Source organism: Oncorhynchus mykiss, chromosome 7 (assembly GCF_013265735.2).
Source record: "Oncorhynchus mykiss isolate Arlee chromosome 7, USDA_OmykA_1.1, whole genome shotgun sequence".
Classification (NCBI taxonomy): Eukaryota; Metazoa; Chordata; class Actinopteri; order Salmoniformes; family Salmonidae; genus Oncorhynchus; species Oncorhynchus mykiss.
The window spans coordinates 78192918-78205267 of NC_048571.1; the positions used below are offsets into that span (position 1 = coordinate 78192918).

The following is a 12350-nucleotide window of genomic DNA, read 5'->3' on the forward strand; positions in this document are numbered from 1 at the left end:
ATGCAGTAAAGTATAGAGTGCATATGCAGTAGATTATACAGTATAGAGTGTATATCCAGTATAGTATAGAGTGTATATGCAGTAGAGTATGGTGTATATGCAGTAGAGTATAGATAGTGTAGTGTATATTCAGTAGAGTATTGAGTATGGAGTGTGTATATGCAGTAGAGTAGAGTGTGTATATCCAGTAGAGTATAGAGTTTAGAATGTATATGCAGTAGAGTAGAGTGTGTATATTCAGTAGAGTATTGATTATAGAGTGTATATGCAGTAGAGTATAGAGTGTTTATGCAGTGTAGTATAGAGTGTATATCCAGTCGAGTATAGAATGTATATCCAGTAGAGTATAGAATGTATATGCAGTAGAGTAGAGTGTGTATGCAGTAGAGTATGGATTGTAGAGTGTATATCCAGTAGAGTATAGTGTGGATATCCAGTAGAGTATAGTGTGTATATTCAGTAGAGTATAGAGTATATAGTGTATATTCAGTAGAGTATTGAGTGTACATTCAGTAGAGTATAGAGTGTATATTCAGTAGAGTATAGAGTGTATATTCAGTAGAGTATAGAGTGTATATTCAGTAGAGTATAGAGTGGATATCCAGTAGAGTATAGTGTGTATATTCAGTAGAGTATAGAGTGTATATTCAGTAGAGTATACAGTATAGAGTGTGTATGCAGTGGAGTATAGAGTATAGAGGTCGACCGATTATGATTCAACGCCGATACTGATTATTGGAGGATAAAAAATAGTTTATATGCAGTAGAGTAGAGTGTGTATGCAGTCGAGTATAGATTGTAGAGTGTATATCCAGTAGAGTTTAGGGTGTATATTCAGTAGTGTATGCATTATTCAGGGTGTATATGCATTAGGGTATTGAGTATAGAGTGTATATTCAGTAGAGTATACAGTATAGAGTGTATATGCAGTAGAGTAGAGTGTATATGCAGTAGAGTGTAGAGTGTATATGCAGTAGTGTGGAGTGTGTATGCAGTAGAGTATAGATTGTAGAGTGTGTATCCAGTAGAGTGTAGAGGGTATATGCACAGTTTTTTATTTGTTTTGTTTGTCTGAAATGTGTTATATTTGAAAATACAATTCTATAACACTTTTGTTTGTACATAGAGTGAAGACTCCCCCAGCAACACTGAGCTGACAACAGACACACATCAGAAAGAGGAGTCGTCTGGGAGTGAGAGCTGTGCAGCGGTGGATGTTCCCCCTACAGGAACTCCACCTAAGAACACTGCCACTCCTGCTGCCACTCCAACCGTACCCTCCAAACTTCCAACCTCTCTTATCCCATCCCCGTACCAGACAACCACGGAAGACCAACCCGAGGGTCCATCAAAGGTAAATGAAAGTGAACCGCTGGACGAGTCAAACACAAGCCAAACCCAACCTAGTTCAGTAAAAGAAGACTTGCCTGAGAAGACTGCCTCATCCACACATGAGACAACAGATCAGAACACAGGACCTGCCTCAGTCCCAACTCAACCAGTAAGACAGCTGTCATATAAAGAAGCTCTGATGGGAGAAACCACAGAGACAAGAACAGTAAAGAGGAAGCAGAGGTAATCAATATCTCTCTATTCGATTATGATTTATCATATATATTTATATATTGAACTGCATCTTTTGAAACACGTTTGTACTTTTATCAATAAGCGTGGAGAATCAAGACAAGAGGCTTCCAAGCAAACACAAGGAACCAGAGAAGCAGAGTGATTATGGTGGTGGTGATGCTTCTAAGTCATCTACTGCTGATTCCCCAACTGCAAAGGAAGATAGTCCACCAAACCAAAGCAATGACGAAGACTTCCAGCAGGTGGAATCCCAAAAAAATAAGGACAAGCAGAAAAAGCCAACCCAAATGTAAGTTTATATATTAAATTGGTCCTTTCAATTAAACCATGTTACTTGTCAAATCAAATTAAACTATTCAATGCACATTTTACATAGACGTCACAACAGACTTCATGGGAAGGAACAAGTAATGCTTAAACTATTACAATTTGTTGGGGGAATTAATATTATAACACAATGTAATTATGAAAGTAGTTTGTTTTAGATGTTTTGAACTTCAGAATATTTTGACATTTGGGAACCTCCTGCTTTCCAGGAGCCCTGAAGGGAGCAAGGAAGGGAGCCCTGAAGGGAGCCCTGAAGGGAGCAAGGAAGGGAGCCCTGAAGGGAGCAAGGAAGCTGGAGTCATGAATGAACAACAGACATCCAGTAACCAGAGTGACAAGTGTACCAAGGATGAAGCAAACTCACAGCCGTTTGTTGACCAATCCCAAGTATCAACTGATGACCCAACAGATAAGTCAAACACAAGACAGGAAGAAACAAAGAACGAAAACACGGAAAAGCAGTCACAGCCTCCCCAATTGTAAGTGTCTGTCATAGATTGAATGTGTCTAATACAGGGCTACTGGCTGTGACAGTACAGTCGCATTTGGCCACCCTTTGACTTGACTGATTTGGTCAAACGGTAAGGTGATTTATCCTCATGACTCCTGTAATGAAAGTGTCTGTCCTGTGCCTGTTTTACACTGTTTAATGATCGAGATTAATCTTATGGCTTTGAGATAAATACAGAGCTAGTATCAGAGACGAAGAGGCTGGTAGTAGGAAATCAATTACATGTATTGAATTAGAAAATGAATGAATTTGCCCAAGTTGATAAAATAAGACATGAACCGAATGCATCAGTAATTATTATTTCCTGTAACTTTCTAACGAGGCAATGAGATGGGACTGCCCCGGTCTCATCTGTGTGTGCTGTAGCCGTTAGGGATGCTAATGATTTTTGTCTTCTGGTAGATGGAGAAAGGCTTTCCCAAAAACTAGAAAGTAGCTAATGGCAGAATTATATCATGATTATTTTTTTTAAATCCAGTGGGTATTTGTCTTGCAAACTCTATCATCACATGTGCACTACAAAAACACAGCTAAACAACAGCCTCTTGCTAGGTGTGCACTGGAATTAAAGGGTAACTACTGTACACTCAGGGGTGAAAGTAAGGCGGTACGATCGAGTACAAAATAAATAGTGGGGGTATGCAGTACCGGTAAAACATGAGGCTATCACAATTCATTATAGTAAAATGTCAAGAAAACTGTAGACTTTACACCATTATTTATCATTGCCGCATGATAGAGGCATGAAACGTGTGAATGGACTTGAAAACGGTTGGTATAGGCTACGCTCCAAAATGCAGTGTGATTTGATGAGAACGTTGACACTTTGCTAAGACAGAGATGATTGGCTGACACTGAGACGTTTGTGGACAGCAGTGGACACATCCATTCTGGTCTAATGACAATTTGCAAATGTCTTTAAACTTTTTGGTGTTTTGTATAAAATATGTCTCTTTTCTTCATTCACCACTGTTTGGAGGCTGGGCAATTATTGTTTGACAATCAGATGAAAACATATGGTTGTGTTTCTGCCACAATAAAAGGTAATACATTTTAAAAGGATAAATTAAAAATCTTTACGACTAGGCTCACACGCAAGCGCGTGCACACATACTTTAGGAGGTCCCGTATTGGGAAGAAATTAAATCTACTTTCACCCCTGACTACACTCCAAAATCAAAATATCTTACATTTTTCCAATACCTCAAATTGTCTCCTGATGTGGTGTAAGCATTGTTGTTTTTCTAACAAAAAAAGCGTGATTTCTAGAAATACCTGAAAATCAAAACCTGGTATAACAAAAAAAAAACATTTTTTTTTGTTGTGAAAAACTAAACGGAATTTGGCAAAAAAACAAAACATAGATTTGATAGAGTTCCCACTTCCGCAGTTGGTGAATTAGCAGCAATTGAATTAGTCCAATATGTCATATTAGTGCAGGTAAAGATGAAGGCAAATCTCTATTGAACCCCACAAAATCATTCTTTAGGCCTATTTTATAACAATAATAGCCTAATTGTCAACCCAAAATTCATGACAATCACTGAATTAGGTTGCATATCAAAATATCTTAATCATGCATTCTTGCTTGGACGTGTTAGATGTAACAACTTATTTATTGAATACCATCTCAGTAGTTTATTACACTTCTTATTAATCATTGTGAATTACCTTATAAGATTACACATTTTTCTATAGTAAAAGTTTTCGAGTGCCACCAAATCATGGTTGAGTGCTACCAACTGAAAAAGCAGTGCTACCAAATCATGGTCAAGTGCTACCAAATCAAGGTCAAGTGCTACCAACTGAAAAGCAGTGCTACCAAATCATGGTCGAGTGCCACCAAATCATTCTTGAGTGCTACCAACTGAAAAAGCAGTGCTACCAAATCATGGTCGAGTGCCACCAAATCATGGTTGAGTGCTACCAACTGAAAAAGCAGTGCTACCAAATCAAGGTCAAGTGCTACCAAATCATGGTTGAGTGCTACCAACTGAAAAAGCAGTGCTACCAAATCAAGGTCGAGTGCCACCAAATCATGGTTGAGTGCTACCAACTGAAAAAGCAGTGCTACCAAATCATGGTCAAGTGCTACCAAATCAAGGTCAAGTGCTACCAACTGAAAAAGCAGTGCTACCAAATCATGGTCGAGTGCCACCAAATCATGGTTGAGTGCTACCAACTGAAAAAGCAGTGCTACCAAATCATGGTCGAGTGCCACCAAATCATGGTTGAGTGCTACCAACTGAAAAAGCAGTGCTACCAAATCAAGGTCAAGTGCTACCAACTGAAAAAGCAGTGCTACCAAATCAAGGTCAAGTGCTACCAACTGAAAAAGCAGTGCCACCAAATCATGGTAGAGTGCTACCAACTGAAAAAGCAGTGCTACCAAATCAAGGTCAAGTGCTACCAACTGAAAAAGCAGTGCTACCAAATCATGGTCAAGTGCTACCAACTGAAAAAGCAGTGCTACCAAATCATGGTCGAGTGCTACCAACTGAAAAAGCAGTGCTACCAAATCATGGTCGAGTGCTACCAACTGAAGAAGCAGTGCTACCAAATCATGGTTGAGTGCTACCAACTGAAAAAGTAGTGCTACCAAATCATGGTCGAGTGCTACCAACTGAAAAAGTAGTGCTACCAAATCATGGTCGAGTGCTACCAACTGAAAAAGTAGTGCTACCAAATCATGGTCGAGTGCTACCAACTGAAAAAGTAGTGCTACCAAATCATGGTCGAGTGCTACCAACTGAAAAAGCAGTGCTACCAAATCATGGTCGAGTGCTACCAACTGAAAAAGTAGTGCTACCAAATCATGGTCGAGTGCTACCAACTGAAAAAGCAGTGCTACCAAGTCATGGTCGAGTGCTACCAACTGAAAAAGTAGTGCTACCAAATCATGGTCGAGTGCTACCAACTGAAAAAGTAGTGCTACCAAATCATGGTCGAGTGCTACCAACTGAAAAAGCAGTGCTACCAAATCATGGTCGAGTGCTACCAACTGAAAAAGCAGTGCTACCAAATCATGGTCGAGTGCTACCAACTGAAAAAGCAGTGCTACCAAATCATGGTCGAGTGCTACCAACTGAAGAAGCAGTGCTACCAAATCATGGTTGAGTGCTACCAACTGAAAAAGTAGTGCTACCAAATCATGGTTGAGTGCTACCAACTGAAAAAGTAGTGCTACCAAATCATGGTCGAGTGCTACCAACTGAAAAAGTAGTGCTACCAAATCATGGTCGAGTGCTACCAACTGAAAAAGTAGTGCTACCAAATCATGGTCGAGTGCTACCAACTGAAAAAGCAGTGCTACCAAATCATGGTCGAGTGCTACCAACTGAAAAAGTAGTGCTACCAAATCATGGTCGAGTGCTACCAACTGAAAAAGCAGTGCTACCAAGTCATGGTCGAGTGCTACCAACTGAAAAAGTAGTGCTACCAAATCATGGTCGAGTGCTACCAACTGAAAAAGTAGTGCTACCAAATCATGGTCGAGTGCTACCAACTGAAAAAGCAGTGCTACCAAATCATGGTTGAGTGCTACCAACTGAAAAAGCAGTGCTACCAAATCATGGTCGAGTGCTACCAACTGAAAAAGCAGTGCTACCAAATCATGGTCGAGTGCTACCAACTGAAGAAGCAGTGCTACCAAATCATGGTTGAGTGCTACCAACTGAAAAAGTAGTACTACCAAATCATGGTCGAGTGCTACCAACTGAAAAAGTAGTGCTACCAAATCATGGTCGAGTGCTACCAACTGAAAAAGTAGTGCTACCAAATCATGGTCGAGTGCTACCAACTGAAAAAGCAGTGCTACCGGGCGAAAAGATTAGTCTGGAGCCCTGCTAATATTTTAAACTGTCACAGATACATCTTCACCAAACATTAGTCTGGAGCCCTGCTAATATTTTAAACTGTCACAGATACATTTTCACCAAACATTAGTCTGGAGCCCTGCTAATATTTTAAACTGTCACAGATACATCTTCACCAAACATTAGTCTGGAGCCCTGCTAATATTTTAAACTGTCACAGATACATCTTCACCAAACATTAGTCTGGAGCCCTGCTAATATTTTAAACTGTCACAGATACATCTTCACCAAACATTAGTCTGGAGCCCTGCTAATATTTTAAACTGTCACAGATACATCTTCACCAAACATTAGTGTGGAGCCCTGCTAATATTTTAAACTGTCACAGATACATCTTCACCAAACATTAGTTCAAACTACCCCTCATTCTTTACTCAAGTCTTTGTTATGGGAACCTTGATATTTACTGATACTGGGTTTTGTCTTTTTTTTCTCTTTACAGCCCAACCAAAGTGCATCATGGTCCTGGTAAGGATAACCTTACCATTTATTTTCACGCTGTTGTATCCAAGCGTTTCAAGTTGGACCCAGCAAAAGACATAGTTTGTTTGAGATCAGGAAGTCTTTTTGAGACCTGGGAAACAAATGGTTTGGAAATGGAAATCACAGGGTAAGGATTCATTTTTTTCTCCCTTTGTTGACACCAATGTATTTAATGTCTAATAATTGATGTGACTTTTCATATCATTAACTCTGATTGGTATGTCTTAGACAAGTCATTGTATTATATGTTTCTGCGACTTGTTTTTGGAGTGATAGTGTGAAACAGTTGTCCGACAATAAACATTGTAATTTCTTATGAGCCGATAACTTCATTTAGAAAATGTTGCTTATTTTTCATCATCCACTTTAAAGGAATTTAGGAGAGAATGGATTTCTTGTTGAAGGACGAATGGTGACCCCTAAAAAGAATGTTGGTGTCTCCATACCTTACAAGTATGTTGTCTGCAAGAGAAAAGACAACTCATATGAGTATAAATATGAGCACATCTACCTAAAGGATGCAAAGCAACATGCCAACAGGTGCCTGTTCGTCAAAGAGGATCTTTTGACACATGACGGTAATGTTCGACTATTATATAACTAACAAGACACCACACACACACACACACACCCCCACACACACACACTATGCTAATCAGGGTGCCTTTTCCACTTCTATGTGGAATGTATATGAAATGACATTGAAGCCATAAATACTATACTGATCAACAAAAAAAATCTCATAGGGGAGTGGCACCAATATGATGATATCATACGCACAGAACCTGACCAAAGTTGGATATCACGCTGCAAAAACAAGTTTGCATGGTGGGATGACTGCAAGGAAACGGTAGTGACGGGCAGACAGCTGGCTGGAAAGGTGATGCTGGGAAACATTTTCAATCTCCTTCAAACATGGAGTGACGTGAACATCAGGAACTTCTTTACTCAACTCCAGCAGTTCTTCACCAATTACAAATCCCCCTTCCTCCATGTGGATGGTCCAAAGAAATGGGATCTGCCGTATGGAGAAGAACAGGTAGATTTGCTTTCCTATTTTGAGGAACTGTCATTAAGTAGCTTTTATGAACGAAATTGATTTATAACTTGTGTTCATAAATGCTTTTAGATTTATTGTTAACCGCATCTTATGAAGATGCCGTTGTTTCAGCTATTCTGTCAGCCATATTGTTATTTACATGTTGATGACTCAATCGCAAAATACTTGGGAGTTGTTATCGTATGAATGTAAATGTAAGGACTCTTTATTGTACATTCCTTTTTTCAGGTGAAAACTCTTTTGAAAGAGTTCATGCAGCAAGCTTTAGATGGTGGGAACCAAAAGGGGAATGAGAAGCGTGAGGATTTTTTCTCTGATCCTCTGAAATTAGGAGTTATTATCCTGGTTGTCCACATCAATTACAGTTTAGATGTCAGTGGACATATTTCTAAACTGTGTGAGTTACTCTGCCTGCCTAAAAAGCCAAGAGAAGTTTTCCTTGCATACTGGACAGATTTCAAACAAGGGCTACCAGGTGACATCAGGTGAGAAATCATTTTCTTTCCGCAGCCACCGAAAGTAAAGACCTTCCTAATGTGTCTAATCTAATGAACAAAATGTCAATAGCTTGAACTGAAGATGGATGTTGTCTACTTCCTCATTCAGGGTTTCGGAGGCAATTGAGACTCTATTCAACTTTGCAAGAAAACATGGAGTTGAAAAGTGGATCTTGGTTATCCCCCTCCTGCATCTGCTTAGAGGGGACAGCAAGCCTTTTGAGGCTGCTCCTCTGACCATGAATCCAAAATGTGACATCTGGGCGGGGTTGAAAGGGATCAAAACACCAGAAGGCTACACAGACTCGATGTTTGAAACACAGGGATTGAGGTAATTGGGAAGGCTTCACTTAAGATTAATTTGGAATGAATGGACAATAAAATTGTTAAGTCTAAACCAATTACAACAACAGGTTGAATTTTTTTTTATACTAGTACTATTAGTAGAAATTAAAATCAAATCCTATAAGTATATCTAGAATCATACCTTTCACATTGCAGTCCAGATCTTAATTATAGGTCTACTTTATTCTGTGCACTTAACCAACAATTCTAATATTTATCCTATGACACTGTATTTGTTTTGTCCATGGTGCTGTTTTAAATCTCTGAGTTTTGCCTTCTTGAAAATTAGGGATTCCATCCAAATCATGGAAAAACACAAGCACCTTGTGGCGATGGACTGTCTCGTTACTCGCTCTTGGATGTGTCTGTTGGGGCTGGATAACTTGTTCAACTTTGCGTCAATCATCCCTCTTGATGTCTTGGACACACTTCAACACCTCCAGTTTAGTCTGACTTCCAGGGAGAACTATAAATATGAGGTACATATCTCCCTCCCTTTTGAAAAGTGAAAAAGTGTTTTGTATTTCTTTGTTGTATGTTAGTTTTATGTCATACTCAACAGTAGGAGTTCATGTGACTGCACTAAAAAGCTATGCTATAAATGGACATTTGATTTATTAGATCCTACATCTTACAACATGCTATTATGAACTTACTGTGTGTGTGTGTGTGTGTGTGTGTGTGTGTGTGTGTGTGTGTGTGTGTGTGTGTATATATACAGTCGTAGTCGGAAATTTACATACACTTAGTTTGGAGTCATTAAAACTCGCTTTTCAACCACTCCACAAATGTCATGTTAACAAACTATAGTTTTGGCAAGTCGTTTAGGACATCTACTTTGTGCATGACACAAGTCATTTTTCCAACAATTGTTTACAGACAGATTATTTCACTTATAATTCAATGTATCACAATTTCAGTGGGTCAGAAGTTTACATACACTAAGTTGACTGTGCCTTTAAACAGCTTGGAAAATTCCGGAAAATTATGTCATGGCTTTAGAAGCTTTTGACAGACTCATTTACATAGTTTGAGTTAATTGGAGGTGCATATGTGGATGTATTTCAAGGCCTACCTTCAAACGCAGTGCCAATTTGCTTGACATCATGGGAAAATGAAAAGAAATCAGCCAAGACTTCAGAAAAAAAATTGTAGACTTCCACAAGTCTGGTTCATCCTTGGGAGCAATTTGCAAATGCCTGAAGGTACCAGGTTCATCTGTGCAAACAATAATATGCAAGTATACACACCATGGGATCACGCAGCCGTCATACGGCTCAGGAAGGAGACGTGTTCTGTCTCCTAGAGATGAACGTACTTTGGTGCGAAAAGTGCAGATCAATCCCAGAACAACAGCAAAGAACCTTGTGAAGATGCTGGAGGAAACAGATACAAAAGTATCTATATCTGTCAGAGTCTATCTAAAGATAGCGAAGGAGTCAGGGGCAGGACACAGATAAGAGTAACAATCACTGATTTACTCAATCCAAAACGTAACAAAATCCCGTTCAAAATACAACACACTGGAATACACGAAAGACAATCACATACAAACAGAAAGGGAAACCAGAGGGTTAAATAAGGAACATAATTATGAGATGGGAACCAGGTGTGTAAACAGACAAAACAAAAGGAAAAATGAAACATGGATCGGTGGCGGCTAGAAAGCCGGTGACGTCGACCGCCGAACGCCGCCTGAACAAGGAGAGGGAACAACTTTGGTGAAAGTCGTGACAATATCCACAGTAAAACGAGAGAAATGTCCTCTGGTCTGATGAAACAAAAATAGAACTGTTTGGCCATAATGACCATTGTTATGTTTGGAGGAAAAAGGGGGAGGCTTGCAAGCCGAAGAACACCATCCCGATCGTGAAACATGGGGGGTGGCAGCATCATGTTGTGGGGGTGCTTTGCTACAGGAGTGACTGGTGCACTTCACAAAAATAGATGGCATCATGAGGTAGGACAATTATGTGGATGTATTGAAGCAACATCTCAAGACATTAGTCAGGAAGTTAAAGCTTGGTAGCAAATGGGTCTTTCAAATGGACAATGACCCCAAGCATCCTTCCAAAGTTGTGGCAAAATGTCTTAAGGACAACAAAGTCAAGGTATTGGAGTGTCCGTGACAAAGCCCTGACCTCAATCCTATAGACAATTTGTGGGCAGAACTGAAAAAGTATGTGCGAGCAAGGAGGCCAACAAACCTGACTGTGTTACACCAGCTCTGTCAGGAGGAATGGGCCAAAATTCACCCAACTTATTTTGGGAAGCTTGTGGAAGGCTACCCGAAACGTTTGACCCAAATTAAACAATTTGAAGGCAATGCTACCAAATACTAATTGAGTGTATGTAAACTTCTGACCCACTGGGAATGTGATGAAAGAAATAAAAGCTGAAATAAATCATTCTCTCTACTATTATTCTGAAATTTCACATTCTTAAATTAAAGTGGTGATCCTAACTGACCTAAGACAGGGAATTTTTACTCTGATTAAATGTCAGGAATTGTGAAAAATAGAGTTTAAATGTATTTGGCTAAGGCGTATGTAAACTTTTGACTTCAACTGTACATACATAAATACATACTAATATACAGTACCAGTCGAAAGTTTGGACACGCCTACTCATTCCAGGGTTTTTCTTTATTTTTATTATTTTCTACATCGTAGAATAATAGTGAAGACATCAAAACTATGAAATAACACATATGGAAACATGTAGTAACCAAAAAAAATGTTAAACGTATCAAAATCTATTTTATATTTGAGATTCTTCAAAGTAGTCACCCTTTGCCCTGATGACAGCTTTGCACACTCTTGGCATTCTCTCAACCAGCTTAATGAGGTAGTCACCTGGAATAATTTTAATTAACAGGTGTGCCTTGCTAAAAGTTGATTTGTGCATTTTCTTTCCTTTGTAATGCGTTTGAGCCAATCATTTGTGTTGTAACAAGGTTTTGTGGTAAAAGACCAAGTCCATTTTATGGAAATAACAACTCAAATAGCAAAGAGAAACAACAGTCCATCATTACTTTAAGACATGAAGGAAAAATTGTATAACTTTGAAAGTTTCTTCAAGTGTAGTCGCAAAAACCATATGATGAAACTGTCTCTCATGAGGACCGCCACAGGAAAGGAAGACCCAGAGTTATTTAGAGTTACCAACCTCAGAAATCGTGAATTAACTGCACCTCAGATTGCAGCCCAAATAAATGCTTCACAGAGTTCAAGTAACAGACACATCTCAACGTCAACTGTTCAGAGGAGACTGCATGAATCAGGCCTTCATGAGCTAATTGCTGCAAAGAAACCACTACTAAAGGACAGCAATAAGAAGAAGAGACTTGTTTGGGCCAAGAAACATGAGCAATGGACATTAGACCGGTATAAATCTGTCCATTGGTCTGATGAGTCCAAATTTGAGATTTTTGGTTCCAACTGCAGTGTCTTTGTGAGATGCAGAGTAGGTGATCTCCGCATGTGTGGTTCCCACCGTGAAGCAGGGAGGACAGGGTGTGATGGAGTGGGGGTGCTTTGCTGATGAAACTGTCAGTGATTTCTGCACTGATACGCAATCCCATCTGGTTTGGGCTATTTGACCAAGAAGGAGAGTGATGGAGGGCTGCATCAGATGACCTGGCCTCCACAATCACCCGACATCAG

At 39.5% G+C, this 12350-nt stretch overlaps 1 protein-coding gene across 4 annotated transcripts in view; it reads left to right on the top strand.

Annotated features, from left to right (window-relative positions):
• Positions 1 to 712: 712 nt before the first annotated feature.
• Positions 713 to 12350, top strand: part of LOC110528546 (E3 ubiquitin-protein ligase rnf213-alpha-like) — a 55570-nt gene continuing 43932 nt past the window's right edge. For all 4 annotated transcript variants that reach the window (XM_036984136.1, XM_036984137.1, XM_036984138.1 and 1 more), the window contains exons 1-9: positions 713 to 1575; positions 1670 to 1876; positions 2124 to 2393; positions 6743 to 6910; positions 7156 to 7361; positions 7530 to 7822; positions 8072 to 8328; positions 8450 to 8671; positions 8975 to 9164. In XM_036984136.1, coding sequence (XP_036840031.1) covers positions 1532 to 1575; positions 1670 to 1876; positions 2124 to 2393; positions 6743 to 6910; positions 7156 to 7361; positions 7530 to 7822; positions 8072 to 8328; positions 8450 to 8671; positions 8975 to 9164 — 1857 coding nt within the window. In that variant the 5' untranslated portion in view covers positions 713 to 1531. The remainder of the gene's footprint in view (positions 1576 to 1669; positions 1877 to 2123; positions 2394 to 6742; positions 6911 to 7155; positions 7362 to 7529; positions 7823 to 8071; positions 8329 to 8449; positions 8672 to 8974; positions 9165 to 12350) is intronic.